This window comes from Anoplopoma fimbria, chromosome 8 (assembly GCF_027596085.1).
Source record: "Anoplopoma fimbria isolate UVic2021 breed Golden Eagle Sablefish chromosome 8, Afim_UVic_2022, whole genome shotgun sequence".
Classification (NCBI taxonomy): domain Eukaryota; kingdom Metazoa; phylum Chordata; class Actinopteri; order Perciformes; family Anoplopomatidae; genus Anoplopoma; species Anoplopoma fimbria.
In genome coordinates, this window is record NC_072456.1 from 18,086,021 (window position 1) to 18,112,480 (window position 26,460).

A 26,460-nucleotide genomic window follows, 5' to 3' on the forward strand; every position below is an offset into this window, starting at 1 on the left:
AATTTCCCTCTCCATTAAAATGATATCAGCCACGGGGCAGACACAACTACAGATGTACATACAACAGTTCAAGTTGCCTGATCCAGATTAGCTCATAATGGACATGAACTGTGTTTTGAAAACGTATGGATTCTGGATCCTGAGCGCCTGTTCCACATTCTGGGCACCCCTATGCGTTCAGGCCCCTGTGGTCAAGTATGTTCACTCATTTTCCCCTCTAATCAAAGCCATGAGCTTCAGAACATAAGCACGCAAAACGAAGCCAAAGCCAAGGTTTGCTCCAATGTACAGTGTCATTATTATTGGTCTACCACTGCTTTCTTTTAGATGTAAAGTCTCTGCCTGCCGGGGACTTTTAAGACGGATGACGGATGGAGGCCGGTGAAGGAAAGAGCGAGCGCCGTCATGCCTCCTGTGTCTATCACGGGGTAATGAAAGAGGCTTTTTAGGAGCGACAGTGGTGAGGCTTTTTTAAGGCATTCCTTTGACATGACCTTATAGGAGGAACACGCTCAGGCCCTGGGTGGGGCGAGGACAGGCAGAAAGAGGCCACTGTGCTGAGCCGTCAGGATGAGAGAAAGAGGGGTGGTGTGATGGAGAGGGAGGGAGGACATCAAGGTGGACAACCTTTACCTATGACATCACTATTATTTTTTATGCTAACATGTTAGCCATGTTGCATGTAATGTACACGCTGCCAAGCCGGCTGGTTTCCTGACTTGCACGGCAAAAGTCTGAGTGACAGTCCAGGTCTTGTGTTAAAGTGTTGTTTGATTAAGCAGCAGAGCAAAAACAAACCCTTGTCTAGTTCATTTAGCTGAGATTATCAAGCGACTAATTCACACCTCCAGTGTACAGTAAAGACATTATGTGGCCTGTGTGTACAGTAAGCATGCGCTGAAGCAGCTTTTTTGCCCATGAAAGCCATCGGGTTAATGAGACGAAAGACTTAAGGGTGCATAATGGAGAGGTTAATTTGTGGAGTCTGTTTTCCTGTCCAATTAGCGTCACACATACATCATGAGCACCCGTTGCCTCCTTGGAGTTCAGTGCTCAAGTGTCCACGTATGTGTGTCCACCACAACGTCCACTCCTTCATCTTGTCAAACCTACGTCTGATTGGATAGGGGGTCTACATATTGTCTTACAGAAGGGGATCTTCCAGTGTAAACTGTAAATAAGTTGTTTTCCAGACTTCCAGGAATTTCTGAAGTTCCTTGAATCGTCAATCAAAGTGCTCGCTGTGTGCCTTTGAAACGATCCAGAGTGGAAGGAAGTGAGGCGCTCGCCTCATGGGGAAGTAATAAGCCATATAGACTAACTTTCCTACAGTGAGCTACTCATGCCAGGCGTTGGTGCCAATACCTTCCCCTCAGCATAGCTGCTGCAGCAATCCCTGGCAATAATGAGCTCTGTTTGATAGAGTCAGGGGGCCTTTGCAGCGTTCCTCGCCAGGCAAAAGTAACCCCCATCCGACACCCACATGTTAATGATTTAAGTATGAAGTATTGTGAAATGTTCTCGATCTTCTTTCCATCCAGATGCTCAAATCAAAGTGGCGGCCTCTTAAAGAGCCATATGTTTTCTCAAGGTTGAAACTCATTAATTAAATGGACCTCTCAATTGTTGATACAAAAAATATTTTTTGTTTTTTTTAATCGATTATTCTGTGTATTAATTTCTATAATCTGTATTCTTCTGTAAACCATCAGAAAGAGTGAAAAATGCACACAGACCAAGAAAAGCAGCGCTTACAATGTTTTTGCTTGAATAAGTAGTTGCTGAGTGATATTATTTTAATCCTTGCAGATCTAATGAATAAGATAACATGGATTTCAGCATCAATATCAAAACAGTATTTTTTTTATACTTTGAGAAATAAAACCTTTTTTTTGTCATTTGATAAAGCCAAACTACTCAATCTTTAAATTTTGTCCAAACACAAGCAGCTGAACAAGAACTCTAAAAAGCCCTCAATACTTGACTGTTGTCAGTAGTCATTGCTGCAGACACAGATCAAGTGGTACTAATGAAGTGTTAAATATTGACAGCCAGCTCCTCTAACAAACTTACAGCACAGCAAGAAGAAACAACCCACAACTAAATGTATTTCCTGTCGCGATTAGATCAAATCAAATATGAACTTTCTTCTCTTATCATAAATTTCCCCCTAATGTTGTGTCCAAACCGCTTAAGTGTTGGCCTTTATCTGTCTTTGCCGCAAGAACAGACATAACAGTTATATCGTTTACTTGATTGTTTGGGGGATAATACCTTTATGACAAATAGTCTGAAACCCTCCCCCTTGAGACACAAATATTGGTTTAGTGACAGTAAACTTTGCATTTGGTCTGGTCAGGAAAATTACTACTGTGTTTATACAGGAGTACATTTTATTCCCATTAAAACACTCCCTGGATAGGTACAAACAGACTCGGCGCTCCTCAGACAGATGGCTGGGATGTTTAGGGCCCAGCTGTGCAGAAAAGATGTCTTTCCTTGTGTTTATAAGTCCATAGATTTAGATCGGTAGGAACTCCTGGCAGTTATTATCTGTCTACTTTTCACTACAGATCAGAGTTCCTCCTTAATGTTTTTTAAGGACCAGCTTTATTTTCTTTCCATCCCTTTCCTTCCACAGTTTTTACAAGCTCAGGTTAAGCTGTAAACATTTATTTTGTTGTATGTCTGATAACGTGACAGTTCCTCCGCAGCTGTAACACATTGAACTGTCTAAAGCAGACACCACCTCTCTCACTTTACTGGCCTTAAAACCATTATTGGCTGAACAAGGATGCAGTTATCATGCTCACAGATGTTTCAGCTGGAATGCATTCAATGTAAAGTGGTGCCATACTGTATTGTAGTTAAGCCAGAAGCCAGTAATGGTTTAATGACCCTTTTCAGGAAGGGTCAGTCAAGATTTAGCAGGCTAAATGGTTTCTGTAAGATGTAAGCAATTAGCAATTAAGTGAAGTTCAGACTGAAACTGGCTTAAATGGTGTTCGTGCATTCTTACAGGTAGAAGAAGATGAAATGTGATCCAGGAAGTCCAATTTGAGTAATACATCAATGTGTTTTAAGGCTTATCAGATGCTAAAACTCTGATGTTATACTAATAATCATGAGGTCAAGTGAATAAGTAATTTACCTGGATAGTGCGCTTGTACACATTTAATTGGTAAGTGCATTGAATTGTCAGATGACTTTGCATTGCCTCGCAGCAAAAGGTAATCCAAGTTGTACTCTTTTTGCTGAAGCCCTCTGCCTTGACACCCACAGTGTATCAATACAGTGGTTTCAGTGAAGAGAATCAGGTTTTTTTTTCATTAGTTTGAACACTGGCTTAAGGTATGGTATCAAAACTTAATTGTTTGTAGAACATATTCTTTAACTGTGTGGGAAGGCAAAAGTTTAAATAGCCATAATGGAGCCATAATGGAGAATATGGAATTTAAAGCACAAGTTTTCAGTCTTTTTTGGAAGGTATTTATATTGTTGTGACCAAAAAAGCGACAGAAATAGTTTTGTAACAATTTGAAAAAGCTTAACAGAACCCTGACTCCTTTCTTACCTCTGCACATCTGGCTGTTCACAGCGGAAAGTGAGTCTGTATTTCACATTGTCTGTTACAAAATTGTCAGACGTAGCTCCCTCTCCAAATCCTACATCAGAAAGTTAGGGTCTCTAAAGGACACTCTTTAACATTGACATCCCGACTGCACATGGATGTCTAGTGTTTTATTGCAGCTGAACTTGTGTCCAGTGTTACACTGACCTCTATCATCTTCACAGGAGTTTCCTTACCTGTAGGAACTCTTTGAAACAACTTGTCTCTCAAATATACAGGACGATTCAGCGACTGCCAAGTTTGTCACTCGCTGACCACTTGTTGCCAGCTCCTCTCTCATTTTGCGTGTGGTAAGTCTGCTTCTGATAAGCCATCAGTGTAACTGTTTCCCGACTTTTTCTGTGGCATTAAGGTACGTGCTATTTGCCACAACTTCATCCCTGCATGTCTGGCGCCAGTCCAAGTTTATTTACATACCTGTGAATCAAGCAGGAGGCCCAGAGGAGAAAAGCATGCAAATGAACATTTGGCTTGGCACTCCTCAGTGCCCACATCAAGAGCACATCCCTAGGTGCAGGGCGAGGCGGCAGGGCGGTCCAGCAGCTCTAACACAGGCCGCTGTTTAGTGTGGAGGGCAAACTGAGGGCTCAGACTGAGCGGGTGTTATTCACCTCTGCAGGTGCTCCTTTGACAATCATGTGAGAGGAAAAATGTACTAATGTGGTACAAGATGTACACAAGGTTTGCTTTAAATCAAGTTTTAGCATTGGTGCTTTTAAATATTGTCCAGTTCAATTTCAGAATTCACTGATAGAGTTGGGATCAAATAATGCTGTTGTGTAGTGCTATTGCTAACATTTTTTGGAGCAAAGTGACGTGCAAGTCGAAAATCATTTGAACCACTATATATTAATTTCATCCCAGCCTCTCACTCCTATGGAGAGAAGCAGCACAATGGCTAATAATGGCAAAGGATTTCACAGAAAACAACTTACTTCCCTAGCATCCATTTCTCCTCTGTGGCTGACATAGGAATAACAAGACTTTTTGATTTACCTATACACTGCTGTTTCTAGGCTGTTTTGTTTTCCATGACACTTTTCAGAGTAATGGCAATCTCGCTTTAAACCCATGATTGATGTCCGCTCCGTCATCCTGAGGGGGTGTTTCCACCTTTTACTCTGCTCTGGTTGATAAATTATCATGTGTTTTCAATTTAGTATCTCCAAGCTTGGACTGTTTTTGACAATTTGATACAGTGCTTAGACTCCAAGAAATCCTTGTGTATGTTGAATTATCTGTCTCCATAAAATATTGGTGAGCACTTGTATGTGTGAATTCAGGTGTTGTTCAGTTGCACTAAAAAACACAGTAGATCCGTTTTTTTTATCTTCTTCTGCCTAACTGTTCCAGATAACTCCTGGACAGGTTTTTACTTGTCAAATGGAAATTGAAAGTTTTGTCTTGGCACAACTTGATATTTTTGTTCCTTTAAAAATACAGAGTCCATTAGTAATAATGTTAGCCATGACTGTGAAAACCTCATGATAGAAGAGGAATAACACAGTGAGCCTCTACATTTTCAAGGCTTCCTCAGGTTTTGGGATGTGAAGTCTTGGGACAATAGATCTGGCTGTGGCCAACCACAGCTGTGTTTGTGCTGGGGTGGTGTACTATGGAGTAATTCCCCTCTTCCTCCATTAAACTGGCCGGAGCCAGGTTGACCCAGAGGGGCTGAGGGCAGCCTGGGGTCAGAGGAGGTGGAGGCAGGTGAGTGCAGACTAACTTCCCCCTCACCTCTTCACTCATTTGTAAACCACAACGGCTGTATCTTTGCTGTTAAGTCTGTGGGAGTCTGGACTAAACGTATCAGCAGATGATTAAAAAGTTGACAATAGTGTCTTTAAGGAGGATGTTCTCTCTGAATAACCTTGGGGAACCTTTTTCAGGAATGCAGCAGCAGAAGACACATGATTTGTGCTTGAGGTTGCGCCATCAGTTAGAGGAAAAAAATTCCAACCCAAGATACACTTCCACTGATTTCATCAGCGATTAATGCATTCCACATTTTTAGCTCAGTTATGTTGCAACAGAGTTTTGGGTTTACTCATCTTTCCTCAATGCACAGTCTGTTTCTATTCAATTACATTACATTTATTTTGTATAGCCCAAAATCACAAATTTGCCTCAGAGGGCTTTGCAATCTGTACACATAAGACATCCTCTGTCCTAGGACCCTCACAGGAAAAACTCCCCCCCCCAAAAAAATCTTTAACTGGGAGAACAAAAGGAAGAAACCTTAGGGGAGCCACAGAGGAGGTATCCCTGTCCAAGGATAGACAGTGCAATAGATGTCACGTGTACAGAATGAACAACATAAAAGAGTTACAACACATTAAATGCATATGATATAAATTATTCATATAATGAGAGAAATAAGCAGAATAATGATGGAAAAATTAAGATTTCTAGTAATAAAAGCAGCAATGGATAATAATGAAATTAATGTGACTAAAGACACGAATAAAATAGACTCCGGGGAAGAAGAAAAAGTTAGTAATGTGCATTAATGGGACATGAATTCATATAGACTGAGAGAGAGAAGAAGAGAAAGGAGCTCAGTGTATCCTAGGTAGTCCCCCGGCAGTCTAGGCCCATAGCAGCATATCAAGGGGCTAGTCCAAGGCAAACTTTGGTCAGCCTTAACTATAAGCGTTATCAAAAAAGAAAGTCTTAAACCTACTCCTAAATGTGGTGAGTGTGTCTTCCCTCCGGACTATAACTGGAAGTTGGTTCCACAGAAGTGGTTTACATCTGCATATTTCACAAGAACTCAGTCAGAAAATTGGTTTTAACTTGGAGCATTTCCTTTTGAATATGCATATGCAGCTATTTGTTCTGTACATGTCTGTCATTAATTTGCTGCAATATGATAATCTGAATATTGATCTCTAATTGATATATTTTGCACTGGAAATGGCATGCGATCACATATTCTGTGTTGGGACGTTGACCAATGTGAATAAGAAACACAACATGCTTGATACATCATTCTGGATGTAATGTTATAATTTATATGCTTATTTGTCAAGTAAACTTAAGGTTTATATGCCTCCGCGCTGATGAAAGCCGTGGCCGCAGGCATTATGTTTTCAGGTTGTCTGTCCCGTCCATTCTCGTGAACGTGATTTCTCAAGGATCTAAGAGGTCATTTCTTCAAACATTTGGGGCAATTGTCCACCTTAACACAACGATGAACTGACTAGAGTTTGCTGGTCAAAGGTCCAAAAACACTTTTTGGCCATAACTCAAGCAGCAATATGCTAATTGAGACAATTTCAGACAAAGTTCTAATAGGATAAAATGATGAAGTCATGACATTTTGGACAGAAATGGATGGAAACTGCACCTTGACCGGTTGGCGGAGGCATACAACTGCAAGTAACAACTGTAATTGTAATTTCTATCTGAACTCTGTCCTTGCTCTTATTAAGTATTTGAGTTGTTCTTTAGCTGTCACATACAGTATTTCATAAAACCGGTAATTCAGTGCACATGAATACACAAGAAGACCTAATGTGTGCCACTCAACGACACTAATCGTCAAGTTCTGTCTCCCTGTGGCCTCAGCCGGTTGATCTGACGAGGTATGCATTCAACGCCACCTCAACCTTTTTTATCCCTTTTACGGAGAACCAAGCATGTCCAGCTAGGCTTTTGTCTCCCACCTCTTCTGCTACCACATTAAAGAGTCATTCTTTATAAAGGAGTGGGTTGTTTGTGGGAAAAAGAATTTCTGCTTCTTCAATCGGATCAGTGTTTTGTTTTATGAAGTATTGTGCATGCTTTGTGGAAACACAAAGCACTTTGTTTTTGTATCTACGTGGGTCTCTACATTTTAGCTGTATGCAGAAAAGGTCATTCTGCTCATGACCCACATATTTTTCCAAACCTTTTATAAATGTGGGAATTCCCAAGCTTTATATTTCTCATTCACTCCATGACCGCCAAGCAAAAAGAACAAAGGTTTTCATCACAACAAATGTCTTTCCTGGCAAACCTGAATCAGTGCTGAGTGGCAAAACAGAAGGCTGTCAGCCAGTTGTGTTTTTGGCAGCTGTGCCAGACTGACCTTCTCAACTGTGAAACACTGGGATTCGTATTACATTAGCACCTGTTGGGAACATGAAGGACATAAACAAAGGCAGTCAGGTGTCTCTGAGATACTGTGGCTTAGATCATGTTGCTGCAAGAGATATTAAATCCTTCAGAAGAGAGTAAGCTCTGTCTCCAACCTTGTCTGTTTTCACCTCTCCAAATCTATCTTTTATTTCCTCAGCATGTCATCCTCCTTCTGTTTCCTGCTTGACTCACGTTTTGTGGCCCAGACGGTAGAGCGGGTCATCCCTCAATCAGAATATTGGTGCTTTGATCCCCGGCTCCTCTAGTCCATGTGGATGTGTCCTTGGGCACGACACTAAACCACCAATTTTCTGCGACGTGGTGAATGACATGTAGTGTAAAGCGCTTTGAGTTGTCGACAGACTAGAACGGCCCTATACAAATGCGAGTCCATTTACCATAATGCTGCTTTTTATAAAGGATTGATGATTAGTTTCTTGCTTTGTTGCTAGTACTGTATACTATCATGGAAAAATAAGAAATAGCAGATTGAATGCTACAATTGTTAGCATGTATGCGAACTGTTTTTCTCTCTTTTGCTATGTTGAGTTCATGGACCTGTGCAGTGAAGGGCTATTGTATAAGGCTCTGTTGTGTAAGGCGAACCATGTTGAGGCTTAAGCATGACAAGGATTTTATCTGATAAGGACCAGGCATGTTCTGCTGTCCGAGATCTTCCGAAATGACAAGTTTTTTAGGGATAAGAGTATCATAAAGCTACAAGAAACTAGCTTGCACAAGACATCTGGGATCTCTGAAATGAGCTTTGGTTTTTTTTGTTGAAAAAAAACAACTTTATACACTATTTTTTTTTTCAGACAGACACACATTCTGAAAAATATTACTCGATTGATTCATGAGTTGATCAAAATAAATGAATTAACAACTATTTATTTTATTAGTTGATTCAAGCATTATGAAAAGGAGCGGATTGTCTCATCATTTTAAGCTGCATATATTTGGGTTTTGGACAACAATTTTCTTTTACTATTTTCTGACATTTTATTGACAAAAAAAGATTAATTGAGAAAAATAATTGGCAGATTAAAGGAAAATTCTTTAAAAATAAAAAGTAAGATAAAGGCCTATTTGCTTCTTATCTTTCACAACATATTCTACTGTTTTAATTCTGAAGTCCTTTGGTAATGTTTTGATGTGCTTAGTTTAGTTTATCAGTCAACCAGCTGATGTATTACAGCTGCTGCCTCTCATACTTTTAATTTTTAAGCCTTCGTCTGCACTGTATCAGTATCACTCACAAACACACATCAACATTTCCCTGCCACTCAGTGTTTCTCTTATCTTGACAGCAACACTAAACTGCCTCTTTTCTCATGTGTTTATGTTTGATACTTTTCTTAGGAAGAGGATGTTGTGCCTGCGGGAAATATTTTACACAAACACTCCCAACATCAATCAAGTTCATATATTAGAGAGCAGGGACCTCATTCGTCATAATAGCTGCAGGAATATTAAACTGTTATAATGATATCTCTCTCTAATGATGTGATGTGGATGGGAACAGTGTGTCAGTTCTTTTGTTTTCTGACGATTCAGAAATATTACTTATTTCAAGTGGATTCCAAATTACTTGCCAAGAATTGATTTATAGGAAGCGTTTGCAAGAACGCCTGCAAATTGTCGCTCTGTTTTTTCAAATTTTCAAAAAGCACTTGAGTTTAAATACGGTTTCACATATTTAAAAAAAGGATATTAACAGAATCAATCGTTCCTATTTTATTTTAACAACCACACAATTGAATTTGTGCCTATACAGGTCTATTACTGTAATTAATTTAAAACATTGCTCATTCTTTCTCTTTCCCTCTTTAGTTGAAGCAGCCTGACAAGGCAGCGGCGGCGGCTCACACTTATTTCCAGGCCAACCCAGAACATGTGGAGATGGGTCAGAACCTGGAGCAGTACAAAGACCTGCAGGGCGTTGAGGAGGAGCACTTTGTGGACCGAGAAGCTCGGCCTCACCAGGTAAGCCAGGAAATATTAAAATGCCAATTTGGACATAGAGACATGTTAACATTTGCATTCTTTTTCACTCTACTTTGTGTTGTCCTGTTTTATCTCTTTGTCATGACTCTTACCTGAGCATGTTTCAGATCAATAGTGGGACCTACTGTCATCCTTTTTCAAATCAGGCAGAAATGTCTGGCTACTTTTTCTACTTTAAGTCTTTTAACTTGATGTCTTTACTAAAGGGGTACAGCTGTAGTCACAGTATGAAGGGCCTTTGTGTTAATGGCACTCTGAGTTTAATGACTCTCTTTAGTGCTTGTTGCGGTGAAGCCCTGAATTCTGAGTATTTTTTCAATCTAATTTATTTCTCTTCCCATCTATTCTCTCTTCATCTTTAAATCAAACTCCTATAATACCGTACCCATAATAAATTACACACACTACTTTAATCCATCATTCATACCAACTTTAACTAAACTAAACTTTGAAGCATGACTGGTAATTTAAGTTATTGTTTGCCTGTAACTTCCCTTTATTTTCCAATCCAAAAGACCATAAATTCATAACCATAAATCTTATTAGAAATGTTTTCATAAGGAAGTGACAGTTGGAATCCTTTCTGGCAACAGTTCAGGTCAACCCACCCAGCATTTCTTCTTTTTATTCCAAACAAATGACCATTAATGCTGCAGGAAAAGTGATGTGTGCCAGAGGACTTGTAAACGAATTTATGAACAAACACGCTGATATACAACTGCCAAAGATAAATACCTCATCACACTGGCGTATCATAAAGAGCTTTGCTGAACACAGGAGGTCATGAAAACTCATCCCATTATTCCTAACTATCATGATTCCCCGTCTCTCCTCACAGCGTTCCTTTACTGCAGCAGTGAGGTTGTATGATAAAGGCGACCACGAAGGAGCCATCGCTCTGTTCGAGGAGGCTTTGGTGGAGTACTATAAAGGAGACTCAGAGTGCCGGGCCCTGTGTCAATGGCCGCAGAGGTTTGAGGGCCACGACTACCTCCGCTACCGTTACAGCCTCCATGAACTCATATCAGGTAAGAGCTGACATCAGAACAAGTTAGTACATGAACAAAAAAACTGTTGTTGATATGCATCTGTCCTGCATGTATCCACAAGCAGCACAAAACATGCCCATGAGCTGCATAATGAAAATAAACAGGGAAATAATAAGAATTTATTGTACCATTAGCATAAATATGGACACGATTTGCATTTTGGATATGATTTGTTCTTGTTACCAGCTGTATTTATTCTTCACAAATGGCAAAATTGGGGAAATAATGATAATTAACTATTTATACTGCAAGATTCCAATTAATACCAGACCTTTCTAGTTTAGGTTCTGGTTTAAATTCTTTACACCCTCTTTGTGTTACATTCACAACAACAACATATTGATTCTGATATGCTGGCAGTTTGATTTCAAACTTTCAGGACGTTATTTGTATGTTCTTTGCTTTCTAAGAAACTTCTTTTGATCCCAAAATACCATATTTCGTGTTCATTTTAAGACACACCGCCCTCTGACATTGGTTTCATAATTCCAGTTTTTAGTTGATACTAAATTAGACTGTTTAGTTTTGAAACATCTCATCAACTTGTCGTGACAGTTCCACTAACACGTGACTGTTCTGCATGGCCCTGAGCCCGAGCTGGGCTTTGTTGTGGTGAGATGGAGCTTGGGGACGCTTACACAAGGCCAAACAACACCCTTCATGCTCACTAGGTGATGAAATCTGCCTGGCAGTGGCTTGGCACTAGATGGCAGTTGGCACTGAGTCCAAGGGCAGACGAGGGATAACATCCATAAAAGAGGCAGCTGTGTTTAAAGGTGCCATATACAACATTCAGATCATTAATATAGCAGCAAACAACTATTTGTATATGTTAATATATGGTTGAGTAATGTCTAGCTGAGCATGTGAGCGTACCCAACTGTATGGGGCGTGAATGATGCATACGCCACTTCACACGCATAAGTTGTGATATATAAAAACAAACTTGACGAGAGAATGTGCGCAGCAGTACGCAAACTCTGACACATGCGTACAAACATTTTAGAAACAAGGGAAACTGGCGACACAGATGGGGAGGTTGTGAATTGAAGCCAGACTGTAGAAATTAAATGTCACACATTCATTTTCACTTCATATCATAAGTTACTCTGCACTTATATATTCTCTTTATCATAAACAGTTAAACCAGCAGTGCTTGTACTAGTGAGCCAAAACTGCCAACGACAGTTCTTGTACGATCCCTCCATATCATCATTATCAGTCCTAATCATTATGTCAGGAGAAAACATTAGTAAATAAATAAATAAATTGTGTTCACCTATCAAACTTGCCTTTTTTTTTTAATGATATCCAGGGTGGTGGATACACTGATTGTCACGATCATTTTGATAGCAATCAGTTTGATTGCTGTAAACATAAATACAAGAGAACGAGTTTTCTTCCTCTCTGTAGTTGCCGTGATTTATCGTACAGACCAATTGATCAACAGGCTAGGCATCAACATTCATAAGGTGCTTTGCATTGACCATTTATGGTTGAATGTTGGCGTGTAGAAGGTTGGATGTGAGGCTGAACCAGCTGCACACATTTACATGTGGATTTGGGATTAATAAAAAGGAAATTGCTCACTGGCAGACGTGCAAGGTTTTATAAATCTGAATATTTTTTGGCGTACGTGCATTTCCTCCATTTCCTCATACTCAAACATTTAGAGTGGATCCTTCAGACTGTTTTATAAATGAGACCCCTGGTCCTCTACACATATGTTGCAAGATTTTATCGAACACACTCCCTTCAGCTGTTCATTGTTGTATGGTTTACCACAGCACTGAGGTCTGAGGATTATTAAATTAGTTGGAAAACTGCATCCAGCTCTTTTGAATTGAGCACACATTCAACATTTTGGGCTTTATGGTTTAAATTAGAAAAGTTATCTGAGCATTGACATTACTTTAATAGGCCAGACCACATTACAAACCCTTTAGAGTCACTAAACCATACTTAGGATCTCAGGATCTTAGGATCTTAAGGCATGGTGTGGAAGACTCGTGGCACATACTAGAGCCTGCTGATCCAACTGACTGCCCTAATCAAAGTATTGATTTTGGGAGTATTTAGCTTCCACTGTATGTTTTAACAAACTTGTCAGTATAATCTTTCAATAGATAACATGCAGATCCAGAGGAAAACTCCAAATCAGCAAGTAAAATAATTGTGCAGTCTCTTAGAAATAAATTTAACTGGTAAAAAATAACAGTAAGAAATAACTCAAAGGAAGATCGGTCCAAGCTCCAGTTAGCGGCGAAGTGTTGAGTCATATTCTCTGACATGAACTGTTTTCAGTTACTGTCCTGGGATTTGGTAGACAAATAGAAAAATAGCCTGAACAAGAGCCAGAACAGACTGAGAGCACCCAAAACATCACTTAGTCACTAAGAGAATTCTACTCTTCTTCTCTGTCTCTCTTTAACCTGACTTTTTTTTTCTCTTCTCTGCGACCCGAGGGCCTTTTGTTGGCATCTCATCTTTAAGGAACATTCTAGTAATTCTTGTGTGTTTTCGCTTATTTATTACAAACTCAGCTTCTTGCAGTTTCTTTGTTTTCTTTGTTTGACAGTATTGCTTGTTAATGCAAGACCATTTGAAAAGTTTAAATTTGTTTTTTAAAACTTCCTACTTACACCTGAACACACCACGTGGTACCCTTTTACATTCACACTCCATGCTTTCGGTTACAACTTTCAGTTCATTTTTGTACACAACAGTGGTGTGAATTTGACCAAAGTAGACCGCTAATTGTTAACTGTTTTATTTATTTAGAGTAACATGCAGCTTAATACCCTTAGGAAATAAAACAAATCACATGTCTGCCTGCACAGAGGGTGACATGCATTAATCAGCTATGGTATGGTTTAGAAAACTGCACCTCTCCAAGTCTCCAATACTCTGTTTCCTCTCTCTCTCTCCCTCTCTGCTGCTGCTCTCTGTGGCCTAAACACAACATAGCAGCTCAACGACAGAGGTCACTATAAGACAGTTACAGTTCAGCCCAGCAGCCACTGGCATTCATCTGGCTGTTACAAAAGGGGAGCCTCAGAGTTATAGCATCACCAAGTGTTAGTCATACACTTTTAATTGGCGATGACGAACACTAAGCTAACTTTTATGTGCTGTGTTATTATGTTAACTTGTTTAAAACATGGTGTGCAGCCAATAACTACCTCCCTGCGGAGAATCTGGCGTTTTTGATGTGGAGGGAAGGTTGTATCCACAGCAAAGCACCAGATCATAATAACGTGATTATACTTTTATACATACACATCTACTTTGGTCAGTGGTTGTTCTGATCACACGAGTAAGGCCTCTCTCTCTGGAAGTTGAGGCTGGTGTTGTGCAGTAGCCGCAGCTTAATTGCTGACAAGTGTGCTTTGTCTCAAATATGTATGGCCGGGTTGCATAAACACAGAAAAGCCAACTAATCAGTTTTGGCCGAGCTTTGTTTTACTTAAAATCAGGCGATTATTTTCCATAGCACCACTCCTACAGAGTCTGTGATTATGATGTTTATTTGTGTTAAGATGTACGTATGGCTTTTTCAAGAGTAATATTATCTGTTATTGGAGTTAAATAAAAGAGAAAGTGTAGTGGTTTGAGTTTTTCTTTTTTTTGAATGAAGAAACTGCTTTACAGTCCTGCTTGATTCTGGGCTAAAACATTTCATATTTCTGCTCCTCTGAGATTCTTGAAGAGATTGAAAAAGACCACAACTCTGCTGTCTTGGTGAGGAAAGTAGCGCTGCAGCTGCTCAAGAGTGACCTCACTATACATTCACGCTCACGAAACAAAATCCCCCACACACACAACCATGCTATCATCTACTCTGATGGTTCTTCTCTTGGGGCTCGACATAAGGAAATAATATTTAGCGCCTCGTGAAATCTGTCGTTCCTCAGGTGGTGATGAATCCTGTTGTTTGTTGATCCTGCTGGGAAGAGAAAAGACCTGAAAGCACTTTACTGTTATAAAGGGAACAACATTTAGTTGATCTATTTCACAGCGAAAGGGAATAACATGATGTTGGACATGCTGTTTTTGATTTGATACAGCTCCTCAAGTTGTACTCACTCCAAGGTTTTTCCCCCACAAATAACAGACCCTTCACTAAAACGGGACAACAGGGAACAAAAGACACAACTGATGCACTTTAAGAGCAACTTTCAATATCTGCTTTACACAAAGTTCTTGTTATTTTCAGCATAGGTAAACGTAATGATGCTCTCATGCTCAATGTGTATCTATATAGTAAACAACAGACGAATACACTTTATCGGCTAAGTGATGTGGCTTTGATGCCTTGATGCCAAACAGGTCTGTCTGTGGTACAATAAAATCTAAATAATGAACTGGAGATCAGCTGCTATTAGTTTCCATTATTATTGTAATGCTAACAAGGTATTCATTATTTTCAGCTGTATTTCAAGTTATCCTTTAACCCTGAGCTGATATCACAGCAATGATCTCAGCAGAGTTAATGGCTATGGGCATGGGACCATACTGGAATAGTGACCATATTGCAATGGTGCTTTAAATTTGCAACAGACCACACAGTCTAATAACTGACTCAATAGGCCCAGTGGCATTAGGCATGCAGTAAACTAACTGTTACTTAAGTATAAACGCTGTAATGGGAGCTGGCGGCCACTGTTCTGGTTTGATTAAAACATTTACTGGTTTGAAACTATGTGGGACCTTTTAAAGATCAGCGTTTATTCCAAGATTAACCGGCTGATGCTTTCTGTTAAATCCTCTCCTCAAATCTTTTCCTCCGTTTTTCTTTTAGATCACTTCACTCAGGTGCTGCACTGTGAACACGAGTGCGTTCGAGACCTCGCCACCCGGCCGGGCCGCCTCTCACCCATGGAGAACTACCTGCCTCTGCACTACGACTACCTTCAGTTTGCATACTTCCACGGTAAGTTGTTCAAGGAATGTAATACTTATCCAGTCCTTTTACAGGATCTACTGAATACTGATTTGATTTCTAACCATTTTTCTGATAGAAAACCTTTTTGAAACAAAACTCTTCCTGAACATGACATCTATCTGACTTTGTTTAGTGTAATCAAGAAGATGGATACACCCATAGGTCCCACACTCACATACGTGCACATACAGACGGGCCAGGCCAATCAACTATTTGCCGCACCCCGTTTAGAGTTTCTCATTGTTTCACAAGAATGACATTATCTTTTATATGGCCGTATCCAGTCTGATGTAGGGGCTCTCAGGTGTTTGTTTCCATGTGTGTGTGTGTGTGTCCGGTGTGTGTGTGTGTGTGTGTGAATGAATGAATAGGCTGAAGTCTTCTGTTGTTGTTAAAGTAGAGAAAAACCCTTCTAGACAAGGGTGTTGGCACAACAACAAAGAGTAGTTGGGATAGACAATGTGCTGAGTGGTTGTGAGATCACTACATTATACTTAATGACTCATAAGCATGTGGCTCTAATAAAAGAAAGTGGATCATTGGATCTGTGCAAACACACTGAGAGCAGGTTTTGACAGCGGGTAATGGGTGTGTGTTTTTGTCTGTCTTTCGTTCTTCTTGTCTGTGTTTGTAAGTCTGTGGAAGCCTGAAAAGATTTTAGTTTATAAGAAGAGTCTCAGTGAGTCAGTTATTCTACTGTATTATAAAGTGAAAAGGCTCACGACTTAGTTTGTATCACTGCTTTTGAAATCACAAATACGCTTCTGTTTTAAAGTTACATTCTTTGATATATTTTTTTTTATATCAAACCCCATTATAATATTATCTATTGCTGGTATATTTTTTTTTGCCATATCCATTCAATTTTTGCATTCGGCCTCTTTATATAGAACTTTAGATGTGTTGTTACGAGCAGTCCTCCTGTTCAATAAGTGCAAATTCACACAAGGGATTCACAAGAAACAACGAATAAATGCACTGGGCGAGTTGCAGAGGATGAAAGCCAGTGCTGGTGTAATTCGCTAGTGAAATTCAGTATTACCAATCTCTTTTTTAGCAGAGCAAGATATATTTTAAGAAAGGTTGAATTTTTTTTTTAAAGTTCAAAATCAGTGTATGATTTACATGTTGGCAGTCAGGTTTTAAATATGTGGAATACAAGAATACGTCTCACTTTTTAAACAGTGCCCCAAGTTCGTTTATATCTAGCATAATTAGATTGTATTTATATTTTAGCAGAATTTTGCATGGATTAAATAGAGCAGCAATTTTATTTCTTGTTATTTCAAGTACCAGCATTTTTCTGTCACAAGTCTGTATCATTAGTACTTTACACTTCGGGCTGCTGCGTTTTACGCTGGCTCCACATTTCACTGTCACAGTGGACGTTTGCCATCAGTCAGCAGGATTGATTTAACTGCTTACGTTTCCTAAATAAATCCCCAATGACGTTTTTCAGTTTGACTGAGGTCAAATCTCCGACTCTTATTGACAAGGGAACACACAGCTGACAGCAGTAGATACGCTGCCTCAGCTTCGGCCAAGACAGGAAGTCTTATATTAACCCTGTACCTTTACAAGCTAGTAAAGAATGTGTTTGTGTGTGTAGAGCAGAAGGTGTGTTTGTGGTTACCAACGGGTTTGTGCATCTGTGTTTGAATATAAATAAAAGTGTGTCTGCGTATTTGAAACTCAGGAAGACATTACAGGACGGTCCTGCTGTATGTTTGTCTCACTTCATCACTGACATCTCCTCACAAGGGTCAGTGGTGTAATATTTCCATTATGTCAACCAGAGTGCAACTTTTTCTCAGTTGTGGTAATGGTTTGGGAATGTCAGCCATGATAGATACATTTCCACATTTCACACACACACACACACACACACACACACACACACACACACACACACACACACACACACACTGGTCATCCAGTCCAGATAGATGTCTCAGCAGAAACCCATGGCTGCTCTGTTGATCAGCTTTATAGTGTGAACAGGACTGTAAATAGTTAGTAAACAGATCCATAGCACTGCCAGGGGTCAGAAACTCCTCACTTTTGCTTTAATTGTATAAACCACAAAGAGAAACCACTTACACTGCTTTCTGTCTCTCTCTGCAGTGGACAGGCTGGAGGAGGCGCTACAGTGCTCTCTGACCTACCTGTTATTCCACGAGGGAAAGGAGTCCATGACGGACAACGTGGAATACTACAGAGAGATGCTGGAACACGACGGAAAGCCGAGAGAGGTGAGGATCTGCTTTTCTTTTGGGGGAGGGGGAGATGATTTGGAGGCTGAGAGTGAAAGATAGTTATACCAGGATGAAGGGTTTGGGGAATCTATCTGTGATTTTTTTAATTTTGTTACAGACATTTTATTAACTTAGAAGGGCAATCGCATCATGAGGATTTTGAAGGAAAGATGGATCATTGTGTCCATGTAAAAGCTGTATTTGTGAAAGAATAGGTGGAACAGCGTCAATGACTGGCTAAATATACGAACAAGAGATTAGAGTGTGGAAGTAAATCGGCATTTGAGAGCAATAATAATAATTTAAAATCTTTGGAACACCAGGGGTTTAAAAGGTTCTCTAAAAAATAGTTTAAAAAGAATATCATGCAGAACTAAAAGACTTAAAAACAATACAGGTTGACATTATTCAAATTATTTAGAAAAGACATGCCACAACTAGAAATGTTTAAGGTTTACTTTTTCTTATTATTCAACACATGTTTGCACAATGAAATGCAAGTAGAAGTCCCTTAATGCTACAAAAGAATAAAGTATGAAAAAACTACTTTTCATGGTGCAGTAGAGAGAATGAGTTAAGGAGTCTAACAGCCTGAGGAAAGAAGCTGCTCTGTAGTCTGGTGGCTCGACAACAGATACTTTTGTATGACTTGCCAGATGGCAGCAGGGTGGACAGGCTTTACTGGAAATAGTATTGTCTTTTAATATCCTTTGGGGTCTGCGCAGGCACCTCACCTCACCGATATCACTGATGCTCGGTAGATGCGTACCAATGATGATCTGGGCGCTTCAGAGCTCTTTTGTCCTGAGCCATGCACATCCTATGCCAGTTTGTAATGTTTCCAGTCAGGATGGTTTTCTTTGCTCCTCTGTCAAAGTTGACAAGAACTTGGCTTGGAAAAAAATTTCCCTTTAGAAATACAATCTTGTTCTCTTAGATTTTGTTGATGGTATAGTTAGGAGAACTTTAAATATCATTAAGGATAGTATAGTGTACAGTAAGATGAACGATATACTTTGGGATTGTAGGGAATGTAGGGAAAGAAACTGGAGAGGAAAAGTGTGGATTTGAAGGAAAAGGGGGAAACAGGAGTCAGCAGGCCATTTGCTGTATTTCTTGGATAAGCTTGCTATTCGCTGCTTGGCAGCTATTGCCTCTTGAAGTTTGCTTTGCACTTGTATATGTTCTTCATCCAGCTGGAAGTATTAACTACATTTTGCTACGCCAATGTGTTTACGACAACATATTTCTTCCTCTGGCTGTGCTCCTTATTATTTCCTTGCCCCCTGGTATTCATAACACTCTGACTGATTAAAGGCTGAATGTCTGCCCACTAGAGAAAATTAAATCAGCTAAGTCTGGCTACCCATCAGCCACTTCAGCATCGAGAATTAATTCTCCCTAAAACTCTGATCAGCTGCTTTGAAAAGTCAAGAAGCGCCTTGTTTAAGTCTCAATTACACAACCTCTTTTTCCTAGAAAGCCTGGTACTCATTATAGCGAGCGAGGCTCCCAGCAGGACTGTGAATGGGTGAGTGTGTGTGTGTATGGTTGACATTGCGTATGTGTGTGTGTGAGATAAAGAGAAGCCGACGTGTTGCAGCTCATGCTTATGTTTTTCTACTCATAGCTTACATTTTTCTAGGCCTCAAGTTTTTCCAGTCCCGTCAGTTTACAGTACAGTCATTGGCCCACAGATATCCTCTCCTCTCTGCTCCCTCTCTCCCTACGGCCTTCGGGAGCTCGTTTACAGATCCTAGATCTGAGAGCCAGGCCCGTCCTGCCTCCATGCTAAAGAATCCTGCTTACAGGAATGGTGGAGGAGGAGGACAAGCCATGTCAGAGTGCCCGCAGAAGTCTCTGGAACAGTTTGAGGGCTATTTGTATTAAGGGTGCTGGAAAATAGGGCTTCTGTTTATTTTAACCATGACAAGAAAAACGCTACTGGATCCTCAAGTTTCATGATACTCATCATCATGGCCTCGAAGCTAACCACCTCTCCACTTATCACATGGACAAAAATACCAAAAAACAGTACTGTATGTCTTCTTATAGCACATTTACACTAAGTTGTATACACACAAAACTTCTCTTACACACTCTGTAACTTTCGGTTGCATATACTCTATGAATAGAAAACTAGAACTTTCGCTGATATTAGCATGCTGCAAATATCTGAATAAAAGGGTCTAAAAATGAGATTCACTATGGTGACGACTGAGCCGGCGGCCGGCAGCTAATGCTGCTAACAGTGCTAGCGTTTGAGCACTTTTGAAGTTACTTTACAAACGCTGTTTCCATTCCATTCAAGACCACCAGAGAGCACTAAGAAGTTCAATTTTCCGCCTTAAAATGTCCTGCTCACTACAAATCTTGGTCATAGTGCTTTAATAACCACATTTAATGGGAAATGGTTATATAATGTGTTTATACGAATGAATATATATCAACCAATATATCATAATCACATCTTTTTTTACTTAAATGTACCAATAGAAGTATTGGCCTCAAAAATCCTATCGATACCAACACACTTTCTGTCATCATGTGACTCTTGTCACAATGCACCTTAATGCAAAGCCAATAGCAGCACCTATTGTTACTGTAGGAACCAAGGCTTGTGAAACAGAATATTTTTTTGCTTCCATTCAAGTTTTTACTCGGAAGGAAATGTAGTGAAAATTTCCCTCAGAGAAGAGAGAGGCCATCACACTCCATTAGTCCCGGCACTGAGGCGAGGGAAAGACTCATTATGGTTCCCTTTATTTGCTGTGAAAGGGTGTACAGGAGTACACTGTCACTTTAAGAGTTTAGAAAAGTTATGGTGATGCGCTTTGATACATGACAGGTTAATATTAAGCCACTAATACTTTTATCTTTGCTGTTACTGTAAGTATGAAAAAAATGCAGTGATTTAAAAATCTGCTAAATCGTTGACATGAATGTGGAACATTTTATGATAGTACTGTAAAGATATAATATATATTTATCTCCCTTTCCTGCAGTTATTTCCCTCTTATACACATGTTAAGTACAAAAGCATGTGTTTAAATGTACCTTTAAAAACTCAGAAAACTGTCTACTGTAAACCTTTTGTGTTTGTGTTCCCAGGAAGCTGCATGGTACCTGAGGAGGCACAAACAGGAACTGGAGCTCCTTCTGATTGGCAGTAAAACCATGGGTGTGGAATTTACAGAAGGGGTGAGTTAAAGTTAACAGAATACACAACATCCCAAATCCTGCTCATTGTTCATGTGTCACTATAAACTCAAACTAAAGGCTGACCACAAGTATTTATTGACAGAGCAGTGCCCTTTAATTCGTGCTTTTTCCCCTGAAATGAAAAATGTAATGTGTAATTTGACGGCGGGTTATTTGTAAGCCAGTCCACATGTGTCTGATGCAGAGCAGATCTCCTGCTGGGTGTGTAAACGCATTAATGTGCCCCTGCTGCCTGATGACTCACAGCAGAGTAACAGGTGTCTGGCACGGCCACCGGCCACAACTGTCCTCTCAGCCAACAGCGACACCTGCTGGCCACAATGAAAGATATCATATTTCACGTGTCTTTGTACACAGCATTTATAAAATCAGTAAAATCAGTCTCACTGGTCAGGTGCCTTCTTTTGTGTTTTGAATTAGAGTTTTGAAAGTAAATAATTTCAGGTAATAGATTGCTCCTCGTCTTTCTTGCAGAATTACTGGAGCAGCACAGGTGGAAGAGAAGACTCAAACAGGTAAGAGATATCTGCATCTGTAAAAGTAAAAATATATATTTTACTATAGTTTAACTTTATTTTTATATATATATATAAATAATTTAAGAATATATATAATATAAGAAAGTAAAGAGGCTATATTAGTAATTTTGTTGTAACAATGGATCAACTGAAGTGTAGTGTGAAAAGGGATCTCTTTTATTGACAAACCCACAAGGATTTGTCACCCTACACTACAGATTCCATCCACTCTGTAAAGATTTTTTAGCTTAGACACAGTGGTGAACACAGTGGAGCATTTAGAAGCTTAAAAGATGGATACATCCCTCTGGAGTTGATAGAGACAGAAAGAGAATGAAAGGAGAATGAATATTAGACTGACATTCATTCAAACACGACTCCGAATGAATAATAATGTTGCTTTGTATCTGCTGGATGTGTCTAAATAGTCAACTTTGCTGAGAAGTTCACAAATTCAACTTGTCAGTTTTTGCTTGTTTCTGCTTCCCTCCTTATAACAAATGCATTCTCTGGTCTTCCAGGATTCCCTCCGGCACAGACGGCTGGATGGAGTATGTTCCCATTTCAGAGAAGAAGGACATCACTGTCGCTGCTCCACAGCAACTCAAAGAAGGTGAACCTTCACTGAGATGAAGCAGAACAGGAATTAAACTGCTAAAAGAAAGTCATTAGTGTTCAGTTAAATCTTCTCCGACCACCATGGCTGTGATAACATATACTGTTGTGTGATCTGTGTAGGTGGCCCTTTGGTGTATGAAAACGTGCAGCTGGTGCAGAACTCCGCGGCCTTGAACGGGACCCAGCGGGTGTTACTGGATCATGTTATATCTGAGGAGGAGTGTTCAGAGCTCCGACGCCTGGCTCATGTAGGCACATTACACAACATTGATAACATAATGATTTTTAAATCTTAACTTTTAAAGCTTAATTCTTTTTTTTTTTTTTTTTCTTGTGTTCAAGACTGTCACCATGGCAGGAGATGGTTACAGAGGGAGGATGTCTCCACACACTCCCAATGAGAAGTTTGAAGGAGCCACTGTACTCAAAACCCTGCAGGTATGCTAACCGCTGAAGATAAACAAATTATTCTATCCCTCATCTGCCCAAATAGTTGTCCAAGTTACAAGAACCTGGCATATTGTCTGTGCAAAACTCATTTTGAGAGAAGATTTGTGTCACAAAGGACCTTTTTACCTGAATAGTATCTTTCTTGATTTATTGTTTGACTCTACTTGTTACAGTGTCCCTTTTGGTTTTTCTTCTTCCCTGCAGTACGGCTATGAGGGCAGAGTGCCGATGAGGAGCGCTCGCCTGTTCTACGACATCAGTGAGCGAGCGAGACAGGTTATCGAGTCTTACTTCCTGCTCAACTCCACCCTGCACTTCTCCTACACACACCTGGTGTGCCGGACAGCCATCACAGGTCAGTCACCCACAGAAACACATATACCATAATTTGATATTGAGAATAAAAGTGATACTCTCAGATTTAGCTCAAATTCATTTAATATACATTAATAATTACAGTCAAAACATTTGTCATGAAAATAACTCCAACAGTAGGATTATTAACTGATCCTGGTTCATATACTGCATGATTCGGTTGTGGTAAACTCAGAAATAACCAACCCTGGAGGAAAACCCGGGAAAAGTATAGAAGATTTTTACAATAAATCTGTCTGTTCACAGGCCAGCAGGATCACAGGAATGACTTAAGCCATCCCATCCACGCCGACAACTGTCTGCTGGACCCCGAGGCCAACGAGTGCTGGAAGGAACCACCAGCGTACACATACAGAGACTACAGGTATGAGGCTCCCGTTGGCAACACGATTGGAAATAACAAACCTACTTTTCTGCAGCTGTGATACATAGTAAAAGAAGAATAACGGTCACTTTATCTCTCTCTTAATTTAATGTTGAGTCTGTATTGATCTCTCCTTTGCTTTCTTTTTTTTACTTTTAGTGCACTGTTATATCTAAATGGAGATTTTGAAGGAGGGGAGTTCATATTCACAGAAATGGATGCCAAAACAGTTACGGTAAGATGGTTTCTCCTGACGTGAGATTTGTTGTAAAAAATATTTTACTGCACAGGAAGGCAGTGGATGTGCTTATATTAAAGGTAATTTATTAGGGTTTTTTTTAATCATTTCAGGGTAAGTTCATCCCACTCTCTATGGCCACAAGCATTGTTCTTGACATCATATGGGTGGAAAGAAGAAACCAAATATAAACATAACAGAGATAATATACAAATATAAAAACAGTTTTTCATTTGGGATCACACTCTTAGATCCTCCAGCAGGACAAATGCCAGCTCAAACAACCAAGCTTGTTGTAAATGTGTTGGTCTTATTAATATAAACAGATAATAATGGTAATTTGTCACCTCACCTTCGTTCCTGCTCTGTCTCCTCCATCCTCTCCAGGCATCAGTGAAGCCCTTATGTGGCAGGATGGTGGGTTTCTCATCAGGAGGTGAAAACCCACACGGTGTGAAGGCCGTTACCAGCGGGCAGAGGTGTGCTGTCGCTATGTGGTTCACCCTGGACCCGCTCTTCAGAGAACTGGTAAACTAATGTTTAACTTTAAGAACTATTATTTCCATAGGGGAAATTATCACTTTGCTTCTATTTCATCCTGATTTTGGTTCAAATAGACCGGTTTGCAGAGATATACAAGGCCTTAATTCTAGTTTCTTCTTCTCTCCTAGGAGAGACTGCAGGCGGACGAGGTGATCCAGGCGTTGGACACACAGTCTGTATTGGGTCCAGGACTCAACATCAACCCTAAAGATGAACTGTAGAAGCTGAAGCAAAACCGCTTCAGTCCACCCCCTTCTATCAAATCCTTCTATATATTTTAACTATTTATTGAATCGACCGTTGGATCAGAACTTTTCTATTTTTGTACTGTTTGAAGTGCAAGATTTATTATATTGTCATTTTTTTGTGTTGTTTTTTTAATGTTTCTCTACACACAAGTACTTGAGTTTATCTTTTGTTCTTTGTCTTTCCCTCCAGTGACAGCTTCTAGTAGAGAAAAAAAATCCAATTCACTTTTGACCTGGTTAGAAGACTGTTTCATATAAGACTGATCATATCTGTAATCTCACTGAACTGTGAAGAATGCAAAGAGAAGAACCGCAATTTACTTTTTTTTTTGCTTTGCTTTGAGTTGTGCTTGTTCTTGTTCTGGACAACGTATCTAATGGGTTTTATTCATAAAAGTACATATATTAAAAATAACTAAGTTTCAGTGGTCAGTAGTTCGAAACAATTCACAAATGGTACTGTTACATATGTTATTATTAACAGTGCTAGTAGAAATTATTTTAAACATAAGCGGTGCACTGTTTTTAAAATAGTACCTGGTTTTGAAATAGCACTCTTACAAATAGTTTAAGAAAGAGATATGTTCTAATATGCTGAATACATAATGATCATGCACTCTGTCCTTCTCTGTGTGTCAAGTCTGAAACTGAAAATGTCTTCTTTCTACTACTTTGTCCACTTGTCCTCTTGTTGTTGGCGTGATGACTCACTCGCCTCTTTTCTGGGCACACAGAGCAAAATATACTGGTAAACATGTTCACTGACTTGAGAACATGGTGTTTATGTTTTACTTTTATTTATGTGTTTTTAATAATGGACAGCTGCTGTCCTAACTGTCTGCATTTAATATGAACTTTTTTTTCAGAAAAGATGTCAATCATTCCTGTTTCAAGGAATACGTATTTGTGTCTATCTTTTATTTCTTTATATTTGTGTTGATGATACAGATGATAGGCCGAGTCGTGCACTGTAAATCCAATGGAGAGAATCAAGATTCAAACTGCTAACCAGAACCTTCAGCCTGTCGTTTTATGAGGTTGGCCACTTTTGTTTCACTGATATTTAATTCTGAAATGCTGTAACACACCAAAATGTATGTGTACATGCCTATTAAAAATATAAAATTCCATATTGATATTTTATGGTGTATTTTTACTTAATTTATTAACGTCATAAAATGAAACATCATTCATTTTGTATCAAATAAGAATGGCTTTAAAATGAAGAAACTGATCAATTATTGCAATATATCCATATCTTGATATGAGACTAGATATTGTCTTAGATTTTGGATATTGTAATATGGCATAAGTATTGTCTTTTACTTGTTTTAAAGGCTGCATTACAGTAAAGTGAATTATCTGAACATCCCAGGCTGCTCTAGCTTGCTATTGTTCTATTATTTGACTTTACCCACTCAGTCATTATATCGTCATTACTGATCAAAAATGTAATTGTGTAAAGCACTTATAGTTAACTCTACAATATCTTCGCAATATCGATATTGAGGTATTTAGTCATAAATATTGTGATATTGGATTTTCTCCTTATCGCCCTTTCCTAACTTGTGTTCTGTTTGATTTATGTATCTTAAACAGCCAGACATTTTTTACTCTTACAGATATATATTTCATTTCTTTACAGTTTCTGGATGTTGTTATGTAACCAAACAAAAAAAAAGGAAAACAGTAACAAAAGGTTCAGCTCTTGAATCGAGCTGCACAGCCCTGTTGTCTATGAAGAGCTCCATTTAAAGTAAAGTGCATTTGCCACTAGACAACGTTAAATACAGTAAAAATCATTCACTCAATACATTTTATCACACTGAGGTCACTGCTGTAAACGTTTTCTTTTTAGAAATGTGATTTAACACA

At 39.3% G+C, this 26,460-nt stretch overlaps 1 protein-coding gene across 1 annotated transcript in view; it reads left to right on the forward strand.

Annotated features, from left to right (window-relative positions):
* The window catches only part of p3h2 (prolyl 3-hydroxylase 2), a 56,591-nt gene extending 30,882 nt beyond the window's left edge, over positions 1-25,709 (forward strand). Inside the window, exons 2-15 of the mRNA XM_054602660.1 lie at positions 9,587-9,739; positions 10,599-10,788; positions 15,611-15,742; positions 17,879-18,006; positions 21,121-21,210; positions 21,706-21,746; positions 22,271-22,362; positions 22,488-22,615; positions 22,710-22,805; positions 23,022-23,172; positions 23,439-23,556; positions 23,716-23,791; positions 24,182-24,322; positions 24,466-25,709. Of these exons, the coding sequence (XP_054458635.1) occupies positions 9,587-9,739; positions 10,599-10,788; positions 15,611-15,742; positions 17,879-18,006; positions 21,121-21,210; positions 21,706-21,746; positions 22,271-22,362; positions 22,488-22,615; positions 22,710-22,805; positions 23,022-23,172; positions 23,439-23,556; positions 23,716-23,791; positions 24,182-24,322; positions 24,466-24,558 (1,629 nt within the window). The 3' untranslated portion in view covers positions 24,559-25,709. The remainder of the gene's footprint in view (positions 1-9,586; positions 9,740-10,598; positions 10,789-15,610; positions 15,743-17,878; positions 18,007-21,120; positions 21,211-21,705; positions 21,747-22,270; positions 22,363-22,487; positions 22,616-22,709; positions 22,806-23,021; positions 23,173-23,438; positions 23,557-23,715; positions 23,792-24,181; positions 24,323-24,465) is intronic.
* The last annotated feature ends 751 nt before the right edge of the window (positions 25,710-26,460 follow it).